The sequence below is a fragment of the Aphelocoma coerulescens genome, chromosome 28, assembly GCF_041296385.1.
Source record: "Aphelocoma coerulescens isolate FSJ_1873_10779 chromosome 28, UR_Acoe_1.0, whole genome shotgun sequence".
In the NCBI taxonomy this organism is placed as follows: Eukaryota; Metazoa; Chordata; class Aves; order Passeriformes; family Corvidae; genus Aphelocoma; species Aphelocoma coerulescens.
In genome coordinates this window covers 4,158,574-4,183,203 of record NC_091041.1, presented here as the reverse complement: position 1 = coordinate 4,183,203, position 24,630 = coordinate 4,158,574, and the positions used below count along the sequence as shown (strand labels likewise).

At 45.3% G+C, this 24,630-nt stretch overlaps 3 protein-coding genes and 1 long non-coding RNA gene across 13 annotated transcripts; 2 read left to right on the top strand and 2 right to left on the bottom strand.

The window, feature by feature from the left end:
• Positions 1-1,395: 1,395 nt before the first annotated feature.
• TPM4 (tropomyosin 4) lies at positions 1,396-10,193 on the top strand. Of its 4 annotated transcripts, none has more exons than XM_068997399.1 (9): positions 1,396-1,645; positions 3,625-3,750; positions 6,779-6,912; positions 7,183-7,300; positions 7,724-7,794; positions 7,980-8,055; positions 8,348-8,410; positions 8,492-8,561; positions 9,786-10,193. In XM_068997399.1, the coding sequence occupies exons 1-9, from the start codon at positions 1,532-1,534 to the stop codon at positions 9,866-9,868; spliced, it is 855 nt and encodes a 284-aa protein (XP_068853500.1). In that variant the 5' UTR covers positions 1,396-1,531; the 3' UTR covers positions 9,869-10,193. The 4 variants fall into 4 exon arrangements, with proteins under 4 accessions (XP_068853500.1, XP_068853499.1, XP_068853502.1 ...); XM_068997398.1 differs by lacking the exon at positions 9,786-10,193 and adding an exon at positions 9,073-9,304 and having other exon boundaries at positions 1,398-1,645; XM_068997401.1 differs by lacking the exons at positions 1,396-1,645; positions 3,625-3,750 and adding an exon at positions 4,625-4,775.
• Positions 8,157-9,779, bottom strand: LOC138099849 (uncharacterized). Its single transcript, XR_011146773.1, has 2 exons — positions 9,426-9,779; positions 8,157-8,249 (listed from the first exon to the last, which is right to left on the bottom strand). It is a non-coding gene; the product is annotated as an uncharacterized lncRNA (long non-coding RNA).
• Positions 10,194-10,210: 17 nt separating the features above from the next.
• On the top strand, positions 10,211-18,281 carry RAB8A (RAB8A, member RAS oncogene family). Of its 2 annotated transcripts, none has more exons than XM_068997403.1 (8): positions 10,211-10,609; positions 10,951-11,011; positions 11,244-11,304; positions 11,644-11,721; positions 12,145-12,234; positions 12,862-12,927; positions 13,285-13,335; positions 17,490-18,281. In XM_068997403.1, exons 1-8 carry the CDS (start codon positions 10,450-10,452, stop codon positions 17,592-17,594), a joined length of 672 nt encoding a protein of 223 aa, XP_068853504.1. In that variant the 5' UTR covers positions 10,211-10,449; the 3' UTR covers positions 17,595-18,281. The 2 variants fall into 2 exon arrangements, with proteins under 2 accessions (XP_068853504.1, XP_068853503.1); XM_068997402.1 differs by lacking the exon at positions 17,490-18,281 and adding an exon at positions 14,255-16,052 and having other exon boundaries at positions 10,215-10,609.
• On the bottom strand, positions 15,171-24,625 carry CIB3 (calcium and integrin binding family member 3). 6 transcript variants are annotated; one of them, XM_068997408.1, is made up of 7 exons: positions 24,493-24,625; positions 22,118-22,302; positions 21,767-21,801; positions 20,839-20,950; positions 20,330-20,477; positions 19,400-19,595; positions 15,171-18,905 (listed from the first exon to the last, which is right to left on the bottom strand). In XM_068997408.1, the coding sequence occupies exons 2-7, from the start codon at positions 22,166-22,168 to the stop codon at positions 18,884-18,886; spliced, it is 564 nt and encodes a 187-aa protein (XP_068853509.1). In that variant the 5' UTR covers positions 22,169-22,302; positions 24,493-24,625; the 3' UTR covers positions 15,171-18,883. The 6 variants fall into 6 exon arrangements, with proteins under 6 accessions (XP_068853509.1, XP_068853507.1, XP_068853508.1 ...); XM_068997406.1 differs by lacking the exon at positions 24,493-24,625 and adding an exon at positions 23,975-24,078 and having other exon boundaries at positions 22,118-22,386; XM_068997407.1 differs by lacking the exon at positions 24,493-24,625 and adding an exon at positions 23,975-24,052.
• Between the last annotated feature and the right edge of the window lie 5 nt (positions 24,626-24,630).

Here is a 24,630-nt window from a genome sequence, read left to right as displayed (position 1 = left end):
GTTCTGGGTCTTGTGCTGAGTGTCCTGGTGCCCTCAGGGCTGGGAATGCTATAGGGAGTTGCGAGGGAGGGACTGAAGGGTTGTGCAGGGAGTTCAGACTGTGAGTGACCCAGGAAGGAGCACAGGGCTGCAGGGAGCAGAGCACGGCAGAGCTGAGCAGGGAAGGGGCATCGTGTGATCAACAGCACCTGGACTGGGGAAAGAACTGGGGAAATGTGAAGGCTGGATATCAAGAAAAGGTTCTTCCCCCAGAGAGTGGTTGGGCACTAGACATATTCCCCAGGGAACAGTCACACCACAAGGCTGCAGAGCTCCAGGAGTGTTTGGGCAACACTCTCAGGCAACTCCCACAGGGTGGGATTGCTGGGGTGTCTGTGCAGGGCCAGGGGTTGGACACGATGATTCCTGTGGGACCCATCTCAGGATATTCCATGGCTCTATGCAGGTCCCAGGATAGCAAAGTCAGAAAGTGCTGTCAGGCTGCCCTGGAAGGTGCTGTACATCAGAGCAGTCAGGACAAGGCAGTGTTGGGCTGTGAGGCTCAGCAAGAGCATGTGAAGGGGTGGAATGATTTTGGGGATGTGTTTAATAGAGCTGCAAAAGGAAGCAGAGCTTGTTCTGGGGCTGTTGGATGCTCTGCTTGGTGTCCTCTGTCAGTGGAGCTACTCCTGAGCCTGCTTTTCCCTGACAGAGTGAAGGTGACTCCCTCACACAGCAGAAAGAATAATTTACGGTGCTCATCAGACAGCAACTTCAGGTGTTGTTCAGTTCCCCAAGTATTTAGTGAGGGAAATTTCAAGGACAGGCATTCAGACTCACTGAGTTTGCCTTGAGCCTGAACTTGGCATCTAAATTTGAGCTCTGTTATGTGTTATACTATCACACATTATAGCTAGTTCCTTAACACCAGTGCTTATTTTTACAGCAAAAACCTCTGCTGTCTCATATCCTGCATCTTTTTATAACTTAAATTTAGCTACCTCTTAAGCATAGATTTTTTTTTTTAATTATTTATTTATTTTATGTATGGATTTATTTTGGGGTGATCTAAAGAGATCCTTCCCTTCATTAGCCTTATGCCATTATTCCAGGAAGGCAGGCCATCCCCACAGATCTGCTGGGTTTGTTAATTGCTCTGCACACACAAAGGGGAGCTAATCAGCTTTTCTTCAAGCATGTGTTCATATGTCAACACTTTTGCTTCTGTCAGAAGCTTAAAAATGGAAACAGTTTTCTCTTTAAGAAAACAGGACCCAAATAAGGAGATGGAGTGGTGAAGATTCCTCCAGTGAATCTGTTCCAGCTCATTCCTTAGAAAGGCTGTGGATGGAACACCGGAGAAGAGGCCAGTAGATCTGGGTTTTGTCCAGGGGGCTCTGGGTTTAAAGCTCTCTACAACCACTTGTAGCTCATTTTGCCTGTGACTTGCTTGGGTACAACTTCTTTCTTTGTCCAAGCTGTTAAAAATCTAAAATTTTACTCATCAGATTCTTTTAGCTGCGTGACAGATCAAGCCTATCCTTGAGCAAGAATGGAAGCTATCAAGAAAAAGATGCAGATGTTGAAATTAGACAAGGAGAATGCCATCGACAGAGCAGAACAGGCTGAGACGGATAAGAAGGCAGCTGAGGACAAATGCAAGCAGGTAAGTGGAAATAAAATCAGTGGTTGTGTGTGTGCTGTGGAAATAAATGTAACAAAATACTGTGTGGCAATGTTCTGATTCAGAAAGCAAAGTAATTTGAAGTCAGTTTTCTGTTAATCTTCTTTTGAAGTTTTTTGCTTTTTTGTTATGCTTGTACAGCCAGGACTAGGCTGTAACTTCTCAGCCATCTCAGTCTTTCCAAAATTAATATCATCCACAGATTATTAACAGTACTTTGTCTAAGTTTTCTTGAATCTTACATAATTGTCCTAATTTTCTCATGCTTTGATTCCATGCAAAAGGCCTTCACATACTTAAAATCAAAGCTGTAAACCTTGACACCTGTAGGACTAGTCCTAATAGACTCGGCTGTGTCTAAACATTAATTAAGCCTCTCCTTGAAGCGAATTAATAAAGTTCACTTCAAGTTCTTGGTGCAGAGAGTGCCCCTTAGAGGTGTCAGCCCAGACTCAATAGGAAATATGTTCTATTTTTTTGCCAAGAATAATGAAAAATACCTTAATTTGAATGCTTTTCTTTTAACTGAATTCTAATGATAACATTTTCATATTCTTTTGCTTTCCACTGTTTTTATTCTGGGTGTCTGTCTCCTATTTGGGCTTTAGTATTTCCAGAATGATCTTGAAATGTTAGCTGACTACACTCAAGTTTTTACAGCACTTCTTGTAAAAGTACCACATCTTTCCTTTTTATGTTCTCTAAATTTGGCTGCTTCTACATCTTCCACACTGCTCTAATATGTTACAAGCATTCATCTGGCCTAATATTTCTTCTTCTTTAGAAAAATAAATCTTTGATCTTACTCCTCTTTTCTGAATTGTCTCAAAATTTTCAGCTTTTTTTTTTTAATGTGGGCACAGCACTCAAATAGTGATTTTAATATTCATACACAAAGCCAGCATCAGCTTCATGCTGCTCACTGTCCCTGTTAGAACATCCAAGCAAGGTTTGCAGTTCTCTCACACTATCTGGTTACTCTCTGCAATATAACAACATTCCAGAATAGCACTACCAAAAATGTCTTTAAAACTATCAGTGAAACTAAAATTAAGGAAGTACAGCAAAACACAACCTATTTTGATAGAGTAAATTTCTGTGAAGCTGCAGCTAAATGGATAAATCAGTGTCTCAACAGACTGAGCTGTTTTGTGTTGCAAATGGAAGAATGGAGCAGATGGGTTTGCAGGCCCACCCTTATCAGCAGCAAGCCTTTGATAACGTGAATTCTTCAGGGAGCATGAGACAGTTTGTCATTAAACAGTCTCCCAGCAGGTTATAAATAGCACCATTCTAGTGAACAATATGGATTTATATGGTATGGAGGAGTCTGAGCCTCATCCCGTAATGAAGCATATCGTGTTGGGCCACAGTTAGAGAATAGTCCAGGTTGGGAGGGACCTCCCGAGGTCACCGAGTCCCACCTATAGCAAGGCCAGCCCTGTTCCCTCCCACATCCAGAGTTATCTCATTTGGGTTGAAGTGTCCTGAACCACGCACAAAGATCCTTAAGGAAGGACCACTATTTTTTTTTCCAGCTGTACAGGAGTTGAACAGTTTCCTGAAAAATCACCAGGTAATAGAGTTAGAAGAAACACAAGGACATAATTTAAAAACATCTATAATTACGCTGCAAAACTGCTGCAGGGAGTCCAAAATAAGAATGAGGTGAAAAAGGGCTTATACCAAGTTCTGTATTAAACCAGATCCTGTGTGTGTGCTGGCAGGGAATGTTGTTCAAGGATGACACGTTTTTAATGATCTTTCCCTGGCAACTAGGGAAATGACTGGCTACCAGTCATTCTCAGACTACTCTCACCAGCAGAACTTTGATATGGTCTTTTGTGACTTTTTGTGTGCTATATTGGGTTAAAACTGATAGAAAAGAGTAGTTTTATCATATTAAACTGTAACTGATACTACAACAGTATGCTCACTTTGGGATTTCTTTCTCTTGAAAGGTAGAGGATGAGCTGGTAGCTCTGCAGAAGAAGTTAAAAGGAACTGAAGATGAGCTGGATAAGTACTCAGAGGCTCTCAAAGATGCCCAGGAAAAACTGGAGCAGGCTGAGAAGAAGGCCACTGATGTACGTATCCATGGCTAACACTTGCCTGTAACTCTGCCCTGTGTATTTTCTATGCACTTCAGTGATCATATGCATTTTGCCGGGGGATAGAAAGGCAGGGTTACGGTGCAGGGTTTTAATCTCCTCTCCCCTCTGCTAAAGGGAGCGGGGCTGTTCTGCACCGAGACCATGGCACACTCACCTGCCCCCGGGAGCCGGCACCACCTGAGGCTCGATGGGTACCTGGTGGGACCCCCTGAAGGGACCCTGGGGGGCCTTCCCCCTCCCCCAAAATGGATGGAAATTCTTTAGGAAACGAGAAATCTCCTTTAATAGAAGTCAACAAAATGGTGACTTTTGAAGGAAAATGGGACGGCAGCAGAACTATGCCGTGGCATAAGGATGCCCTTTCCCTTCATCCCCACGGCAGGGTTAAAGACCCGTCCAGGCTCCCCACCACACCGCGCTCCGTTGTGGCAGCGACGAAGCGCGGGCAGGGCCCAGCAGCAGCGTGAAAACCTCCCCTTGTGATGCCGGGGGGGCCCGCGGAGCGCGGCTGCCGGGGCCGCATCCCCCCGGGCCGGCCGGGGCGCGGCCGTGGCGGCCCCGGACCCCCCCGGATCCCCCCGGTCCGGCCGGGGCGCGGCTGTGGCGGCCCCGGATCCCCCCGGATCCCCCCGGGCCGGCCGGGGCGCGGCCGTGGCGGCCCCGGATCCCCCCGGATCCCCCCGGTCCGGCCGGGGCGCGGCTGTGGCGGCCCCGGGGCCGCATCCCCCCGGGCCGGCCCTGCCCGCGCCGCCGCCGCCTCAGCGCTGCGTCACCGCCCCGCCTCCGGCCGCGTGACGTCACCGGGCCATTGAAAGGCGCGGCCCGCCACGTGCAGCAGCTCCGCGCCCAGCCCGCCGTCCGCGCCCATGGCCGCGCCGAGCTCCCTGGAAGCCGTCAAGAGGAAGATCCAGTGCCTGCAGCAACAGGCGGATGAGGCGGAGGATCGCGCCCAGGTCCTCCAGCGGGAGCTGGACCTGGAACGGGACCTGCGGGAGAAAGTGAGACCGCCCGGGCTGCCTGCTCGCCTCTCTCGGTCGCTCTCTCCCGGGCTGCTCCTTCCTTCCTGTCTCTGGCTCTCTCTCGCTGGGGCGTGCCCGGCTTTCCCTGCTGCGGGATGATGGCTTGGCCGCCGGCTACCTCCATCCCTCGGCTGTCCCCGCGCTGCTCCGCTGCACCCCGCGGGAGCCGCCGGCGCTGCCGCAGCGCCGCGCCCGCCCCGTCCGGTCCCGTCCCGCGGGGGAACCGGGCGCGGCGGCGGCTCGGCCCCGGCGCCCGCTGCTTACCGCGCTTTGGGGCCCATCCCTGCGGAAAAGGCGCTCGAGCACCGATCGGCACCGGGGAGCGGTACCGAGTTCAGTAGGAAATGGCTGTTTAATGAGGGAAAAGCGCCGCATGACACGGAGCGGGGAGTTCCCGCCTCTCGGCGCCGCACCGCTGGTTTCAGCACAGCTGGGAAATGTCCGAACTGCTGAAAAATAACTTTAACCTCCTGGTTTTCACAGAGAAATGCGAATTCTCCGCTAGCGTGCGGCTCTCCCGGGGTTGGACAGCTGGTTTCACTTAGATTTGTGTGCGATCAGCCTTCCCGGCATCTTCCTGCTATTTTATCACATGTCAGCGAGTTAGTTTTACCGTATAAGGACTGCGGGCTGCTGCTGGGAGAGGTGGAGCCAGGCTCACCCCAGATTCCCAGTGGCCCCGGCTTCATAGCTTTGGAATCCTGCTGAATTAAAATGTGACTTAAAAGTACCCTGTCTAGTGGAAGGAGTTGCTGCCACAGAACAGATGCCAGTTTTTTACATGATCGATGCCTTGTGTATAAATTGGGAAGTTAAACACAGCACTGGGTAAAAACAGATGAAATACTGGATAATTTATGACTAGAGGAATCCTGGGTCAGCTTCCATTTGGAGTAGCCACTGAACTCCTTTCCAAGATGGCTCAGACGTGAATGGAAACCACTTTCTCTAGCTTAGGAGTGGTCAGTGACCAAATCTGCTAAATTGCAGCAAAACACTTATTTTCTTCCAAGTGTTCTAACATAAAGCATAAAACAGTCGCCCTTCCAGGGTCTATATCCCGTAAAAGTGTTTGGAAAGAAAAAAAGTTAATCTTGTATATGGCAATCCTCCTCGGATGTGGGGACAATAAAGTGCACAAACCTGGCAGTTAATGAAGTGGGGCTTTATTTTCCTTCAAAAACAAGCAATTAAAGGAGCCATGTGTTAATAAACACATATTTATGGACACCAATTTGTCCACGTTGTCTGTATGGAGCATTTCTCCTAGCAGTCTCTTCCATTTATTAGCTAGTCTGGTTTTTTTACATTAATAGTGTTCCAATTACTGTGCAGTGTATTCAATAATACACAAACAGATCTTATTATTAAGAAATACATCCTGCCTAATTCCTTAAGTACTGCAGGAAGCAAAGTGAACTTATTTTAAGAACATACCTAATTTTGTCCCAAAAAAAGCCTGACTCTGCCATGCTGAGGCCACTGTCTGTGCCCAGCTGACGGCGTAGATTCTACAGTGTTTGCAGGCTCGGGAGCCAGGATGGATCAGGAACTGGCTCAGACTTCACAGTGAGCTGTGGCAGGGTGTCACTGGATGAAACCAAGGGCAGAGAAATCAATGGTGAAGGTCTTGGAACTAAGCCATCGTGGAAACAGTTCATTTTTTAACTTTGGATAGCTGCAGCCCTGTGAAGTGCTCCAAAAATACCCCGATCCATTCGCAGTCCTGTAGTCCTTTTTTGTGTGGCAGGAATGATAAGTATCATTAAAAAAGGAAAGGACAAGCACACACTCCATACCTTAACATTCCTGAGATGCCACAGTTTAAGCAAACAAAAAAATCAGAAGCAGAAGGGCCCCTGAGCTCCCCTGCATGTCCCAGGGAGGTGCTGTTGCAGTTTTAAGGAAACTGATTAGCTGGGAACATTTGCCAGCAGCAAGTGGCCTCTGTAACCCCAGTTCTGGGTGGCTGTTTCACACAGGCTGAAGGTGAGGTGGCAGCTCTGAACAGACGCATCCAGCTTGTGGAAGAGGAACTGGATCGTGCCCAGGAACGACTGGCCACAGCCCTGCAGAAACTGGAGGAGGCTGAGAAAGCAGCAGATGAGAGTGAGAGGTATGTTCCTTTTTATTTTCTGTTGGTTAAAAAATGAATGTATATGAATAAAATACTTTCTGTGTAATTTAGTATCTGCATGTACTAATGTGGACAGCAAGTCAGAGACTTGGAACATTTTACAAGCTTGGCTGGGTAATTGTGTTAGCCTTGACAAACATGATGGTCATAATGGGCCGCTTTTCAGTTACAAATACTGAATTCCACTTTGTGAAGTTGAGCTACAAGTGCTAAAATGCTTCTACATTAAACATACTTTGACTTCTGCAGAGGAATGAAGGTTATTGAGAACAGAGCAATGAAAGATGAAGAGAAAATGGAAATTCAGGAAATGCAGTTGAAGGAAGCCAAGCACATTGCTGAAGAAGCCGACCGCAAATATGAGGAGGTAAAAGGGAGAAGGAAATGGTTAAACATACAGGAGAGCCATGAACAATAACGTTACTCTTCAGTTTAGTCCCTCTTTGTTCAATTGGCAGTGGGTGATGCTTCAACCTTGGAACATTCCCAACAAGGAGGAATTTTAATAGTGATTTGCAGCATCTTAGGTACCTAATGCTAAAAATACTGCAAAATCTAACTGCATGGGGAGGGCTGTTACATCTGTGGGTTATGCTTTAACCTAATTTCCTTATTGCAAAGGAAGCAGGAACGTAGTACTTCCGAGTGCTTTTTGAAAATGTCTAAGGAAGGTGTCCCTGCCTGTGGCAGGGGATGGAACGAGATGATTTTTGAGGTCCTTCCCAACCCAAGCCGTGGTGTGATTCTGTGAACTGCAGACTGGCCTGATACAGCTGTTGTCTTTTTACAGGTTGCCCGTAAACTGGTTATTTTGGAGGGTGAACTGGAAAGAGCTGAGGAGCGTGCAGAGGTGTCTGAAGTGTGAGTAACTTTTTAGAATACAGTAAAGGTCAACACTACATTTCATTAGAAAAATCTCCTGGTAGGCAGGCATGTAGTTAGTACTTGTAAAAAAGCTTGTTTGTACACTTGTCCCTTGTATTTCTTAGACTCCTCCAAATCATAACAGGCACACTAGTAATTCATACTTTATTTTCCCCTCACAGTAAATGTAGTGACCTTGAAGAGGAGTTAAAGAACGTCACAAACAACCTGAAATCTTTGGAAGCTCAGTCTGAAAAGGTTGGTTCTTTCAGTAAACTAAAGGATACGGGCAAAGCCAAACCTTGTAAATAGAATTCATAGACATAAACCAGAAATACAAAGCAAATGAGAGGTTTTACCTGCCTGCTTGTGGGGTACCACTCCATCAGTTCTGCCAAAACAAGACTGAAGGTCTGGGGGAGAGGAGAAAAGCACGGAAATGGTGTTTACATCTGTTGTAAAAGGAAAAGTGGTTATGAATAGGTCAGTTTCATAAACTTTTATCATTGTTGCTACAACTTCCCTTGGAGAGTGTTTATTGTTTTCACAGTACTCGGAAAAAGAAGATAAATATGAAGAAGAAATCAAGATTCTCTCTGACAAGCTGAAAGAAGTAAGTTTGGCCATCCCCCAAACTGTCTTTGGGCATAATTTTTTTAGGAGCATCCAGTGATGCTATTTCAACTTTTTTTAGGCTGAAACTCGTGCAGAATTTGCAGAGAGAACTGTTGCCAAACTGGAAAAATCTATTGATGACCTGGAAGGTATGGAATGACTCAAGTTTCTTTAAAAGTGGTCAGTTTCAAATCAGAGAACAAATTCTAGGAGTGGGTGGTGGATTTTATTGGGAAAGAACAGCAGCACTTGTCAGGCATATTGGTAGATGGGTGAGATGTGTCCACGGGGCACCTGCCATGTGTGGTGGAAGTTCTCCTAAAAAAACGTTTTCTTTCATAAAGTTGGTAACAATGACCCGATTTTGGCCAACTTACAGATAGAGGGACTCAAGGGCTCAAGATCCCAACCCTACTTAATCTGCTTACTGGAAAATAATTGTGAGATTACAAAAAGTTCACATAGGTGAAACTTCTGACCAAGCAGCTTTGTGGGTGTTTTGCTTTCCTTCTGATACTCAAGTACGCCTCTGTTTTCTTCTTTTGTTTTCCTCCCCAATTCCTTTGGCTGCTGTTGCCTTTTGCCTGTCTCCGCTCTCTTCCTGTGGCCTCTTCCCTGCATTTCTTGCTGACCTGTTCCTGCTGCCCTCGGGACTGACAGACGAGCTCTACGCTCAGAAGCTGAAGTACAAAGCCATCAGTGAGGAGCTTGATCATGCCCTCAACGACATGACCTCTTTGTGACCTGCCCCTGTGTGGAGACACACGGGGCTCCCACTCACTGTGTTTTCTCAAGCTGTTCTTGCCTGTAATCCCTGTCCCTCCTGTGCCACTTCCACAAGCAACCCTTCCACCTCTGTGGGAACTGAGCTCAATAAAACACAATACCTCTACCCTTCATCTTTCAGGGATTACTTCTGTAAAAATCACCTCAAATACACTGGGGATGACACTAAAAACACATTCAGCTCCTCACGTAGGGTTGGGCAAGACACAGTCAGGATGGGCCAGTACCTGGCTCTGGCAAACACTTGGATTTTAGCATTCCCAGGGATGCGGGCGTCGGCAAAAAGCTTTAAGTGCACTCAGCGTCTTCTTGTGCTCCACCAGCCTGGTTAAAAACCTCTCAGTCCAAGGAAAACCCAGCAGGACGTGTCCTGTAAACGACACATTAGAACACAGGTCTTTCGCATTACCTGAGACGTGTCCAAAAACCTCCCTAAAGGACAGCAATTAAAAAAATTGGCCCCATTTTGATGATACAGATAGAAAGGTGTCTTAAATATGATGGTAAGTTACCCCAGGTTCTATTTAAAGAGAAAAGGCTATAAAATAGTGTGATTTAAATCTTGTGGTTTTCTTCTTTCTCACTAGAAAAACTTGCTCAAGCCAAAGAGGAGAACTTGGGCTTGCACCAGACACTGGACCAGACGCTAAATGAACTGAACTGTATATGAGAAGCGCAGAGCTGACAGCAACCAACAGGAGCCAGCCCTGTGCCTGCATCGCTGCATCGCTCTCTCCTTTCTCTCTCTGCATCCTGGAAAAGCCAATTAAGTTATGACCAGCACAGCCTCGCGACAGGCTCTGGGCATCCCTCGGGGCCATCTCATCCCGGGGAGCCCCAGCCGCGCCGGGGCCGTGCGCGTCCCATCCCGTGGCTCTTCCTCACGGTTCGTTAGTCTTTTTATATAAACCCCGGTAGAAGCTGCACCCGAGCGGTGGTGCCACCTGCGCGGGCACCCGTCCCTGCCGTTTCATATTAAACAGTTTCTCACAGTACCGAGGCCTCCTGGCGGCTTTTTGTCCCGCTCTGCTCGGGGGCCGTGGCGTCACGGTGCGGGCAGGCACGCGAGTGACGTCACCATGCCAGCGCCCGGCCTCGTCCGTCCGCAGCAGGAAGTGACGATGCCGGCGGCGGGGCCAGCAGCCAATCGCAGCGCCGGGGCCAGCAGCCAATCGCGGCGCCGCGTGCAGCCGGGTCAAGGCCGCCCGCCAATGGCGTGTGGGCTCCCTGCGCCTTCCGCCGGGCTCGCCAATGGGCGTGCGGCGGGCGGGGCCGCTGCCCACAAACATGGCGAAGACCTACGACTACCTGTTCAAGCTGCTGCTGATCGGCGACTCGGGCGTAGGCAAGACCTGCGCCCTGTTCCGCTTCTCCGAGGACGCCTTCAACGCCACATTCATTTCCACCATCGGTGAGCATCTGCCGGGGCCGCGCCTCGCTGCGCTACACAGCGGGGGTCCTGCGGCGGCGGCGGCGGCTCGTCCCGTGTGAGGGTTCGGCTGCGGCCGCCGCGGCTCCGGGCTCGGGCCGCGGGACCGGCGGGGCGGGTTCGCTGCCGTCGCGGGGGGCTCCGTGAGGGGTCCGTGAGGGGCTGCTCCGTCCGGCTCCTCAGCCCCTGGGGACCAGCCTGCGCTGGGAGCAGCGGGGAAGAAGCACTGAGGACGTGAAACTGAGCAGCGTAATTGAAGGGATTGCCGTTAGATTTGGCCTTTCGGCAGGACCTCTGAGTAAAGTAATTGCTTCTTCTTTCAGGTATTGACTTTAAAATTAGAACGATAGAGCTCGATGGCAAGAGAATCAAACTGCAGATCTGGTAAGGCTTCTCTGCTGAAGTGGGTGTTTGATACTGGGGCTGTGTGGTGTGCGTGGGGATGGGTTAAGTTTTTATGCAGTTGTGCTGTTCAGTAGTTTATGGTATCTTAGAACCTGAAAGGTAGTTCTAGTGCTCTGAAGACTGGTTCAAATTTATTTAAAGCTTTTGGTAGTACTAACTTGAGCTAATGGTGGTGGTGGTTTGCGTGAGCCCCGTGTTCTGTCTGTTCCAGGGACACGGCTGGGCAGGAGCGATTCCGGACCATCACAACCGCCTACTACAGGGGAGCCATGGTAGGAGCAAATTGGTGATTCTGTGATATGGGTTGTGATAAACCCAACTGCGTGGGTCAGGTCAGCTGGGTCTGACATGGGACACTCACAACTGGCCCTCTGCCACTCACAGCTGTGCTCCTGCTCCAGGCAGTGCTGGAGCTGTGCTGCAGTGATACGGGACTTTGGGAAGGCACCTTCCTCCGTGTTTTGCTCTATAAATACGTGTCCTGCACACCTTATCTCGCTGCCATTAACTGTGAACCAGTTGTTAAAAATAGCCACTGTTGAGTTGTTCCTCTCTGCTATGGATAAACCTTTAACTCCTGCTGAAACAATCTCTCTTTCTTTAACCTTTAGGGCATTATGTTAGTGTATGACATCACCAATGAAAAGTCTTTTGAAAATATTCGGAACTGGGTGAGGAATATTGAAGAGGTAATTTCTCTCTTTACTTATTGCTGACTGTTAAAGGTGCTTTTTCTTCCTCTAAAAGTAATGGAAGCTTAATTGCTTGAGAAGCATTACATTTTGTCACGTGCTGCAGGGTACTTGGAAGATAAGTGGGATGGAAATCAGTAATAGCTTCTGGAATACCTTGGTCTGATAGAGATTTATTGTGAGGGCTGTAGCCCCTGTACTTTTGAGAGTACCTAATGTGACAGTTTCCTTCCCCAACAGCTGATCCAAGAACTGCCATGGTGCAGGTCACATGCTGGGATGAGGGGTTGGGGGACCCTGGAAATCTGTGAAGGTTCTCGGGGCTGGCATCTCTGTGTTGGGTACTGACTGGGTGCCTCATCTGTCTGAAAATGTTCATCCACGAAAGCCAAGCCTGAGTCTCTGGTCTGTTTGTCTCAGCATGCCTCTCCAGATGTCGAAAAAATGATCCTGGGGAACAAATGTGATGCAAATGACAAAAGACAAGTCTCTAGAGAGCAAGGGGAGAAGGTATGTGCCCTGGCTTTGATGTATTTTGACTTAGGATTTTCAGAGTCTAAAAACTGCACTGATCATTGTCTGCACGCTGCCATGGTAGCACAGGGGTGTTCCTGAGTGGAATGACTGAACATTCCCCAAGCCCTCATGGCAATGCTCTTCCCCACCGGGATCAAAAGCTGAACCCATGCTAAGGATTCTTGTCAATCATCCAAGGCAACAAGCGGGATTTTTCTAAAAGGATGCTAGAGTTGGACATGGAGAAGATGTCTCTTTTGGCTGAAAGCCACTGAGACAAGATGGATGGGATTATCTTTTCTGGTGTCAGATGTTAATTAGTCAAGGCAGAGGTTTTTTCTGCACTGTGGTTGTTACAAGACTGATGAGGTATCTATACAAGAAACAAAGAAAAAAAAAAAAAAGAGCTGGTTAAAATGTGTGCAGAGTGTAAAAGAGCAGAGCAAAGCAGTGAGATGCCAATTGCAGCAAAATTTAGTTCCTAATTTTTGCAAATTGTTCTGCCTGAACAAATCCCCAACTCCAGTGACTGGTGGCAGGAGGGACAGAGGCTGTGCCCAGGGGTGTGTTTGGAGCTGTTCCTGCAATTGTTCAACTAATGTGCAGTCTGCTTTTGTTCAGCTTGCTGCAAGTTTTGGGATTAAATTCATGGAGACCAGTGCGAAAGCAAATATAAACATAGAGAATGTAAGTACGGATGCCTTTCTCTTGTATTTATTGTCCTGTTTGTGCAAACCAGCAGTGTGGACAGTTGCCCGTTCTGGTGGGATGCAGAATTCTATTGTTAGGTACCACAGATGGGTTGTTAAAAGCACTTTCCTGCTGCACAGACCCTGGCTGGGGGTGCCATTGTGGCTTTGAGCTCAGAAAGAAGGTTGTGGAGCTAGAGAAGGAGCATTAAAACCTGGAGCAGAGGAAAAAATACTGAAAGCCTAATGTTCTTGTATAGTATGTAGAAACTTAGGAAGGCAGCTTATTGCTAAACAAAACTGTTAGAAAACATCTTATTTACCCTGTAACACTGAACTGTTTGACTTGTCACAGGCCTTTTTCACTCTTGCAAGAGATATCAAAGCAAAAATGGACAAGAAGTTGGTGAGTAACTTCGATTTCATCCACGCTGAATTTAAATAGGGAAAAAAAAAAAAAAAGCAAACCAAAAGCCACATTGCAAGAAGTGTTTCACAGTATATAAAAAGTGTATTGTGGTCTCTTTCATGAAGGATCACTGAAAGTTCTAGAAATGTATTTATAGTTTGTCAAGCTGTGCTCTGACATTGGCTGTCTCTGCATTTCAGGAATTAGCTGCAATGGTTGACGTTTTCTAAATAAAATTACCTATTATTTGTTTTATCAAAAGTCAGGTGGGGGGTAGAGCAGTTTAATGGTACTTCTCACTCTTGCAGTCTGAAAATCATATAAATTAGAGAGAGAGGAGGCACACATCATACTTCAGGGTAGAAACTTCAGACTTGTTTAAGAATAGGTAAAGAATGAATGGTTTTGGATAACCTTTGCATGAATATCCTGAGCAACAACTGGGTTGTCTTCTTACAACAAATAAATGCATAGTGATGTCGGATTGTTCCTTAAGGAATGTGAAATGAAGCTAATGAAGGTTCCTTCTACTCTTACTGATCTTTCCACCTTCATGTGACCAGACATGAGCCGATACAGTGGAATATTTTGGGTCTTGCTGACAATTCTTAGGCCTTTCAGCAAGAGCCAGACATGCCCTGTAATTTATTCTTTTTTAATCTCGGCTGTCTTTGAGTTGATGGAAGCTGAGGCGTGGGCACAGTGGGAGCTGGTTGAAGCCAGAAGCTGCAGATGCACTTCTCCACTTTTTTGTTGTGGCTGATGTAAAACTCGGATAAATGAGTGAAGCTTCTTGCTGATTTTAAGAAAGGGTTTTGTGTATGTCAGGCTTGGTTCAACAGAATGACCAGATGAAGTATGGGTGGAAGAATCTGTTAAGTATAAGCAAGTAACTGGATATTCTTTACATCTTCAGGAAGGCAATAGCCCACAAGGCAGCAACCAGGGAGTCAAAATCACACAAGACCAGCAAAAGAAAAGCAGCTTTTTCCGATGTGTTCTTCTGTGAGGGACATGGCCTTAATCTGAGCTGGATTGTGCCTGTGCTAAGTGAGGTTTCCTCTGTCTGTGGACTTAGTGCTCCCGACATACCTTGTCACTTTGTGACCATCTGAATAAGAAATGGTTTATTTTGGTAGTTGTCTGACTCTTCAATTTTGGAGATGAAACAAGTTTATTTTTGTCAGATTGCCACTGGGCATGTGTATTGTCTAGCAGAGGGAGAGCAGATCACATGTGACCTGGGATGTAGCACCTTTGCTGACAGACTTCAGTCTTCATTCGTATCTGTCACGTATCCAGTTTAGAAAGATGAAGTTATGATCAAAATAAGAAACTTAAATGCCACTGTTAATGAAGTACAGGTGTGCATACATGGCACACGTGCATACCCAGTGTGTAGCTGCACACAGAACAGTGGCATGAGACCATCCCAGAAATGCACCGAGGTGAGCAGTGCAGGCTGATGCCTTCCCAGGAGGTACGAGGGAGCTTTCTGCAGCTCCACCTCTTTGCTACTACAGAGAAACTCCTTTGTCTGCCTGTCTTTTACTCAGTTGTGTTACTCTAGACAATCCACAAGTACTATTGAAGTTTTAAAAAAATTCTCCTCAAAGGAATCTCTATTTTTTTTTAAATAATGTGTGCTGTAAATAGAATGGGTCCTTACCATTGGGAATTTATCCATGTTAGACTTGACTGTGCTTAATTAAGTACTCCAGACATTTAGATGTGTTTAACAAGAGCTGATGGCTACAGTGAGTCTTGTACAGATGATCTGTCATCTGTTCTTGGAGAACCAAGGTCAGGCAGGGACACTTACACAAAATCTGTCACCTTGCAATGGGTGGCTTTACGACTCTCCAGCTGGGAATGACTGCAGATCTATCAAGACACAGTATGTTGTTTTAAATCGTGACAAGGAGATGCATTGCACTGCTCCCGGTCGTGTGTTCCCAAGCACACTTGCTCACATATGCAAATAAATATTGCACATCAGAACACTTTCTGAAAAGAGACTCTTTTAGACTGAGACTGGCCTTGCTGCTGGAAATTGATCCCCACAGCCGTCAGGCAGCAACAGCCTGTTCACAGCGTGTGTCAGTGCACATCCAGTCCTCACGAGAACAGTCTGTGTTACTCATTCCCACAAACCCAGCCCAGAACATTCCAATGTGTGAAATGCAGGAGCCAAGTGCAGCTCCTCAGTGGGTGGTTGCTCACAGGTCAGGGGCTGCAAGCCTCAGTCTGGATTAGACTGACAAAAGGAGCCAGTAAGAACATCATCCTCCGAGGCTGCTGTCAGGGGATTGCAGTGAGGGTGTATCTGACCCCAGTGAAGACACCAGCTGTGTCCTGCAGCTTGCTGGAACTGAAACATGCTTTGTTTACATTGACAACTGCACTTAAGGGTAAAATTAAAGTTGATTTTGAAGTTGTTGAATTTACTCACTGGTTTTGTTTTCTTCAAGTTTGTGGTATTGAACTCCGGGCCTCAGAGTTGTGCTAATAAGTGTTGCTGTAGTTAAGAGATCTGTTGGATTCACAATTAAACTTTGTAAATCTGCAGCACACAGTTGGGCCCAACAGGAATACTACCTGTTCTAAAATGGAAAAAGATTTCACTGTGTAAGTTACTGGTTTATAAAAATGCATTTTAGGTGCATTCAGATGATCTGTGTCCTGATTAAAGCTTTCCTGTAAACAGAACCTTATGATGGTTTGGTTTTTTGTTTACTTTTGCCTTTTTAGCATGAGGACTTGATGAACATGCTGTGGATTTACACACAGTAGAGGATTTACACACACATGTATTTGTAGGATAAAACAATGTTAAGTTACTGAGGAGGCTTCTAGACAGCATGTGCTTCAGGGTGGAGTTAACACAGACCTTTAGATTGGACAAGCAGCACCTCTGTCTTGAGCTAAGGATGTTTTTAAAGAGTTTGTGTGTGCTTCAAGAAATTATTGAGGCACAGCTGGGGAGGTGGTAAGACAGACTGAATTTCTTACGTAACTAATCTGTGTAACAATTTGCTTCTGGCTTAGTAATAACTGTGGATTGTCTTGCATCTGTCTTGTGCTTTATACAGCCAGATGTTGAGCCAGATTTATTTTTCAGAGTGACTGGAAATATTGGTGGTTTATGGGTCTGCCATGATGCTGGTTCTTGCCTGTGGACTGTATCAATAACTCATCTCAAGATGGGAAAGCAAACAATATTCATTTACAAGTGGGTAAAGCTTGAAGGATGGTATTGTGTTTTTTCACTAATTTTCTAAATCTGAAGTTCCTCTTGCATTCAGAATTCTTTGTATGTGAATACCTTCTGTTTAAACTTACGCTGGTTGTTTCATATGTTTATGTACCTAATTATAACATTATTTCCTTTGAAATGGTTGGGTTTACGAAGAACATCATTGCTTGATCTCAGGAAGTCTCGTACAGTTACTGTGACCACAGTCATCACTGTACTTCTGGGTATGAAGGCTCTACACAGACATTAAATCTGTGTGAGCAACACGAAACCTAAAATGCAAGTGTAAGAGAGGAAAAGGTTAAAGACACTGCATTGCACATGGGCTTCGGCTATGTGTCACTATGTGTCAGCTATGGGCTTCAGCTATGTGTCACTAAACACAGGCATCAAATCTGGGAGAAGTACAGTGTATTTCCATCACATCATTCAATTATTGTGTTTATTAAGTATTAATGTAGCCGAAAATGCAATTAGCAGAGAGGTACTGCATAGATACATACAGTAATCTACTTGTGTCTGAGCTTTCTTTAACTAAGGAGGAAAAAATCCAAAATTGGGTCCAAAATCTGTAAAACTGAGGAATTTAAGTAGGTCTGCAAAACTGACTGTGCTTACTACATATTCTCAGTGTCTAAATACCACTGAAGTGTCAGGTAATTGATTAACATTTGTTTTGTACAGAAACAAACCCATTTTTGAGCACGTCCTCAAATTTCCTTATTTTAGTGAGTATCATGGAATTCTGTGGTTGACCTTATTTTTGAGGCTGGTTGCAGTACTTTGCACAGTCGTCACCCCTTGGGGTGGAGATCTGTCAATCTGTCAATAAATGGTGGAACTGCTGTTCTAACACTTGATTAACACTCGTGTTGTCTGTGTCCTGTGCTGACAGGCACAGCTCGTGTCTCCTGACATCAGAACCTTATGCCAACATCAGACTTCCAGACTCAGATTTATAAATCCTATGGATTATTGTAAATCTCTTTACTGCTGCTGAAAATTATTTGGTCTCTCCTTTCATGTGAGATGCTGATCATCTCCCTGATGATTGCTAAGGGGTTATTGGGGTGCTGTGTTTGGCCGACGATTAAGCTCAAAACTGCCATGATTTCCTGTTCTCTTGGACTTGCTGGGAGAATGCACAAACAGCTGTGTGAGGATGGACTCCTTTGGACTTGTAGAAGTTGTAGGGCTTGGGGAAGAATGATGATTGACTTGTGTCTTCGTATCTAGCTTAACTAAAGATGTGTTCAAAGGAATGTGATTGGTAACTGCAGCTGAGTGTTCGAGGCTGCCTTACTCCCTGACCCATGCTTCACTGATCCCAGGAGTTTCTGTGCTTAATAAAGGTCACTGCCTGGTTAACTGGTCTCTCCAGCCTTTCTGCAGGAATCGTCTGCTCTACACAGAGTGTGAGTTGGGACTTACAACTTCGTTTTGAAGGGAATTTAATGCATCCCAAAATTTGTAAAAATAACTGTAAATTGTATTTTTCGAATGGTCACTTTTGGCTGCCACCCTTCCCACATTACAACTGCTTTCTTAAACACTTCTCATTGATTTTCTTGTTTGTATTAAAACAAAACTGTTGTTTATTACAGTGTCTGTTTTTACTCTCTTGTACAGGACCTTGAGCACTGCATAAATAAACTTCTTTTGAAAAGAGAATTTTACAAACTTAAAAGTTTGTCAGTCCTATTCGTCATTTGTTTATAGGGAGCCTGGTGGGTGTGGAAAATAAGGGATTTCTGAAAATGGAGGAGAGGGACAGGACCTGGGCTGGACCCTTTTGTCTCTAAACTATGCTGACTTTTTAATTGTAAATCCTGCATTGTGGGAGAACACTTCAGGAACTGATTCACTGGACCATTTATTAAGACCATAAATAATCAGAGGAGTTACTTACAGTTTTGAAACTAAAGGGATTTTTTTAGTTGTTAAGGCGTTTTTTGGGTGAATTTTTAGAGGTTGTAGCTTGGTACAAGTTCCTTCACTACCTGGTGGTATCTAAACTTTATAAAAATACTTCTCTTCTGACTGTCCAGGCCAGGTTTGCTCTAGCTGAGGGTGGGGAGTAGACATTTTTCTAAATTACAATCCTGATGAAGAGCTTAATGAATCATTCCTTTTAAAGAGATAAACGAAAGACAGTTCTCTGACTGGTTCAGTTACCAGAAGTTCTCCTCTTTGCCCCTCTCAGCTTGTGCTCTCATGGTTGGTAATCTCAGGTGAAGTAATAGTTGTTGCAAGTCCCAGAAGTGCTCCCGTCCCCATGTTTGACTAGATTCAGATTCGAATATGAAAGGTGCTGTTAAAAAAAGGTCATGATCACTTCTGTTATCACTCTCTTCAAAGGGTTTACTACAGTTAATTCTAGGACTCTATTATAAATTGGAAACTTTATTTTTCAAAGCATTTGCAAAGACTGGGCACATTAAATAAATGCAGGATTCAAATGCAGTTTTGTGTCAGATGTGCATCAGAAACCACCTTGACACTGTTGAGCATTGAGTGAGCAAATCTCATGCACTTATCAATGCAGCCTAAGTGCTAATGCTAACTCTTTAAGTTACAAGGACCTTCTGTCATGTCAAAAGTACTTTGGAGGTTCAAAAGCAAGTCAAGAAGCCTCCAGGCCTTTTCAAGCAACAATTTTTGCAGTGTTTGCAGTGGGCAACTACTAGAAGCTGCCAGGGAAGAGTGGTGATCTGCAAAGGCTGAAGAGATGTAAACACAGATTTCAGAGGCTTCTGACAAAGAAACTAAGAGAATTTTTTGTTAGAAATTAAAAGCAAATGTTACCTGAGGAAATCTGGAGCTCGTACGATCATATGCTGAAAGTCTTCCAAGGACAGCTTGCCATCATTATCCACATCTGCCTCGTAAAGCACCTTTTCACACACAAGGCTGACTTCTTCCGGGGTCAGTTCATTTCGGGTTAATTTGTTTACAGTTTTCTCTAGATCTGATTTGCATATGTAATCATCATTGTTGAAATCTGACAAAGGAAACAATTTAAAGTGACAAAGGTCAGCATTTTACATGGTTGTTTGCCAAGACCCAATAGAAGGGTTTGGTTCCAAGGCTGTGGTGGATTTTTATCAGTAGAACTCTCAAATTGGAAATGAAGTTACTTCTATCTACTTGTAAAAGAAATCAGTTCCAAAATAAAAATATCTTAATTTCTCCTTTTCATACAGAAGGGTAACAATTGTAAGTAGTTTAATGGTTAAACATAACCTAGCCATCATTAAATCATTCCAGCAAGATTATGTTGGTTTGATATATTGTTTTTCTTTAGCTGATCATAAAGTAACTGTAAATGGTACTTTAAAAAAAAAAACTTTACATTTGTCCTTGGAGAAAACAGCCTGCAGTGTGCTTCCCTCCCTTCCCCCTCCCAAATCCACCCTACAGATTCATGGGCAGCCAAATCCCCTGTGCTATACTTTTCCAAGCAGCCCCTCAGACAGAAATACTTCTTAAATGTTATCAGCTCTTGAAAACTGCCGATAATTTCAAGTTGTAAATTTTGTAGTAAATCTTAATCCTAAATAAATCAGAGACAAAAGGATAAAGAAAACCAGAAATTTTTAGAAGAGGGAGAACAAACATTCAAATGCAATTGAAATAAATGGTAACTAGATATCATTATGGTGACAGTGAGGATTTTGCAGCTCTACATGAAGCTGCAGGATTTCCCCATTTACTTCTTACGCATGTCTCACTCACCATAAATTTTAAAAGCATAATAAGCTTTCAAGTCTCTGGGAGCCATTTCACTTAGCACAGAAAACATGTCCAAAAAGTCATCTAAAGTCATATTGCCATCTCCGTGCTCTGAGAACACTTCTGCTATCCGCTGGCGAAATGGGTTGTCCTGGGAAACAGAGCACAGGGGCAAGGGAAGGTCATCCTTACTAGCACTTACTGATTTCAGTGCAGGTAAGGCAAGTGGAGGAAGATTATTTTTGTTGAATCGCCTTTTTGGCAAATTCTCCCCTTTCTGCCTTTAAGTTCTTGTCTAATGCTGTGTCAGAGGCAGACCCAACCACACCCTGTTTAGCCTTTGTGCTGTTTCAGGGTGTTTTCTGGGAATTACTAGAAGCTTCCAGAAAGAGTTTTGACTTCGATCGCCCAAATTTATTTCTATGTCAGCCTCCCAGCAATTAGTCCTGGATGAATTATTTAGAAAGGGTAGATGAAACTGAAATGTGTCACTGGAGTCATCTGCTCAGTACCTTGAGCTCTGGCATGCTGCCAATGAGCTCGTAGGGAAGTGTCACGGCTGGTTTGTCAGTGTAGTCAAGGGGAACGAGCTGCGGGGCCAGATCTCGGTACCTGTAAAACAGCCTGAGACAGAAAGAAAGGCTTGTTGGCTGAACGGGCTCTTTAGACTTCTGAGAACAATGTGTTTCACTTTTCCATCTCATTTTTCACACTTTGCACCATTACTAGATGAAGATCAGTCACTAAGTAACAGTTAGTATGTTTTTGTTGGAAGAACCATTATTAAAACAAGCAACATAACTGTAACTGGTAAAAAATACCAAGTTTCACTATAGAACTGTTAGGTGAAAAGGCTTACACGGGACATGCAGCCAAGCCCTTATGAGAGGAGAACAAGTTCATCTTTTCAGTGAGGACTCTCAGTCCCACCTGAACAGAATCTGATCCTGCCTTTATCAGACCCTGGCCAGAGATTGAACAGGGAGTTCAGTGAGGCATATGAAAGCTTCGGGGAAAATGCATCTTGGAGCAGCAGTGTAATCATTTACAAAAACACATGAAGAAAACTTGACAAAATCATTAATGTTTTCATAAACCAGTGAAGTGTTCCAGAGAATAACAGTATACTTTGAAGCATCTGTCTGAAAACAATGTGAGAGAAACGTGGATGTTGCTGCCACTAAGATGTAATTTGTTACTTTTATTTCTAATAAATAAAGAGGACTAGTACATTAATACAAAATTTAGAATTCTGACTCAGTTTAGGACAGGGTTTGGGAATGAAAAAAGCCAACAAAAATGCTCAGATTGCCCCAAGGTATCACTCTAAATTTGAGTAAATCCATTTGAAAATTATTTTTTAAATACCTTACCCTATATGTAATCTGACTTTACAGTGATCTCTGCCCTTTACTCACAACATGCATACAGAAGACTCACCTCAGAATTTCTTTCCTTGTGAAGAATGTGCAGTCCTATGAAATAAGAAAAGGTATAACATGTAATGACAGTTTTTAGCATGCATTAGCCCAAACTTTTCCCATGCAGTGACTTAAATGGAGTTCTATTGTAGTGTATATGTAACTATTAAAGATTTCTTTTTGGCATACAACTAGGAGTACTTTATAACCCTTCCTCTTGATGTAGAAATCAAACTATGTTACTAAAATCTTTGCTGCAATTCAGTACTTCTACTTATTAATTTTTAAAAGATGTTGTTTTAAAAAACCCAACACCACCTTTGCCATTATTCAATGTTATGTCCAAACAGCCCTTTAGTTTGCTTTATACCTGATATGCATCCAGTTGCTCTTGAGTGAAAATGGTTTGCTTGTTGCCCATTTTGAGCTGGGAGTACTGACTCTTGTCAGTTCTTTCCTCAAAGGCACCTTTATAGGTCGTCTGGATATTGTTATTAAAAGCTGCAACAATGAGCTTCAGGTACAGCAGAGGATCAGGTAACCAATTGCTACAGGCTGCAAAGTATCATAATAGGAGCATTTCATCAAATCTTTAGTCTGGCTGCTTGAGGCTCTTATCCAGCAGCATTCACCCGTCTCCTGTGTGCACCACAAAGACTCAGGTTACAAGATTTAGCCAAATAAGTAATAGCTGCTCATTAGTGCCCTTCAGCTGCAGGTAAATTCAGTGGATCCTGCTTTTTCATGCCTTCAGATACAGTGAATTAACTGCAAAGTGTTAGTAGCATTTTCCATCTTTAAAATTTAACACCAAATGATGGAAATTTGGTAACCCCTCCTCCTTCTCACTTTTTATAGAGTCATAGAATTGTAAAGGTTGGAAGAGCACTTTTAGATCATGGAGTGCAACCATTAATGCAGCACTACCAAGGTCACCATTATACCATGTCCCCAAGTGCCACATCCACACATTTTTTGAACACTCACAGGGATGGATGGTGACCACCACTGTCCTGGGCAGCCTGTGCCAGGATTTTCCCTTAATGCACATTGTTGTAATACACTAATGCTAATGGTAGTTTGTACTGGAGGTAGTACCCATAAAGTCCGCTCACTCCTTTTCTTCTGCATCATCTGCTGATGTATGTTACTTCTAATTAATGGTTATTAGCATGCCATCCATCCACACTGATAAAGATATGGTCTTTACACTGAAAAGATGTGTGCATGTATAGCTCATACATGTAAACAGAAATGTGATGCTGCAGGCTGTATGAAAGATGAAATAACAGGCAAAAAAAGGAGGAACTGGCTGCACAGCATGTGGCAGGCTGCTTTTTCATGGATCTGTAAAGTCTCTATTTCTGGGTCACTGGTTCCCTCTGGCTGGTGGAAGATCTGTTCCCAGGGCAGGCTTGCTCATCAGGGCATCTTCACATAGAAAAAACTATCTGGAATGGTTCTGTTCGGGGTGGAACAAGAAGTGTGGGGGGGGATAGGGCTGGTTTCTCTGGGTGCAGCCTGGATCTCCAGGTGTTCTCCCCAGAACTCTGTCCTGTTGTCCACAAAATCAGATTTATTGGTGCAACACACCAATAATTACACCCTTGAGAGAGACACTGATTATTTGCACAAGCCTGGATGCTTGGTGGGTTTGCACAAATCCAACACACCCCACTGGACTTTCCATGCCATTATTTACAGAGGTTCAGAGTTAGTCTTTTTCCAAGGTCAGCCCCTCGATTATTTAGTCATTTCCACACAAGTTAGCCAATCCCTAGCTAACTTCTCCACATGGTCAGGGAAGGGTCTGCATCTGGTCAGGGTCTTTTTGATCCATAGACATGATTTTAAGTATTATAATGAAGATAGTTCAGCTGTTGGATATAAAGATCTTGAATCTTTTGCCAAATTATCAATGTATACATACACATACATCAACGTTTTTATTTACTGCATCCCTAAATCTTGTTAGTTACCATATGTCCTTGACTATCATTAGGTCTCCTTTCTTGCTGACTGGGTTTGAAAGTGTACAAAGCGTTTACATCAAAAAACATTCTAATTTAAGATGATCTTGACATAGTCCACATTTTGCAAGTCCCACTTCGGTTCCCCTCACGGAGATACCCCCAGACTGGGCTCAGTGTCGGTTCCCCTCACGGAGCGGGCGGACGGAGCTCGTTCCCGGTCCTCCTCACGGAGGTGCCAGGCCGCTCGTTCTCACCTCGGTTCCCCTCACGGGCAGACGAGGCTCGTTCCCGGTCCTCCTCACGGACGTGCCGGGCCGCTCATTCTCACCTCGGTTCCCCTCACGGGCAGACGAGGCTCGTTCCCGGTCCTCCTCACGGAGGTGCCAGGCCGCTCATTCTCACCTCGGTTCCCCTCACGGGCAGACGAGGCTCGAGCGCCGTCCTCCTCACGGAGGTGCCAGGCCGCTCATTCTCACCTCGGTTCCCCTCACGGGCAGACGAGGCTCGAGCGCGGTCCTCCTCACGGAGGTGCCAGGCCGCTCATTCTCACCTCGGTTCCCCTCACGGGCAGACGAGGCTCGAGCGCGGTCCTCCTCACGGAGGTGCCAGGCCGCTCGTTCTCACCTCGGTTCCCCTCACGGGCAGACGAGGCTCGTTCCCGGTCCTCCTCACGGAGGTGCCAGGCCGCTCATTCTCACCTCGGTTCCCCTCACGGGCAGACAAGGCTCGTTCCCGGTCCTCCTCACGGAGGTGCCAGGCCGCTCGTTCTCACCTCGGTTCCCCTCACGGAGCGGGCAGACGAGGCTCGAGCGCGGTCCTCCTCACGGAGGTGCCAGGCCGCTCGTTCTCACCTCGGTTCCCCTCACGGGCGGACGGCGCTCGAGCGCGGGTGCCGGCCCGGAGGCGCCGC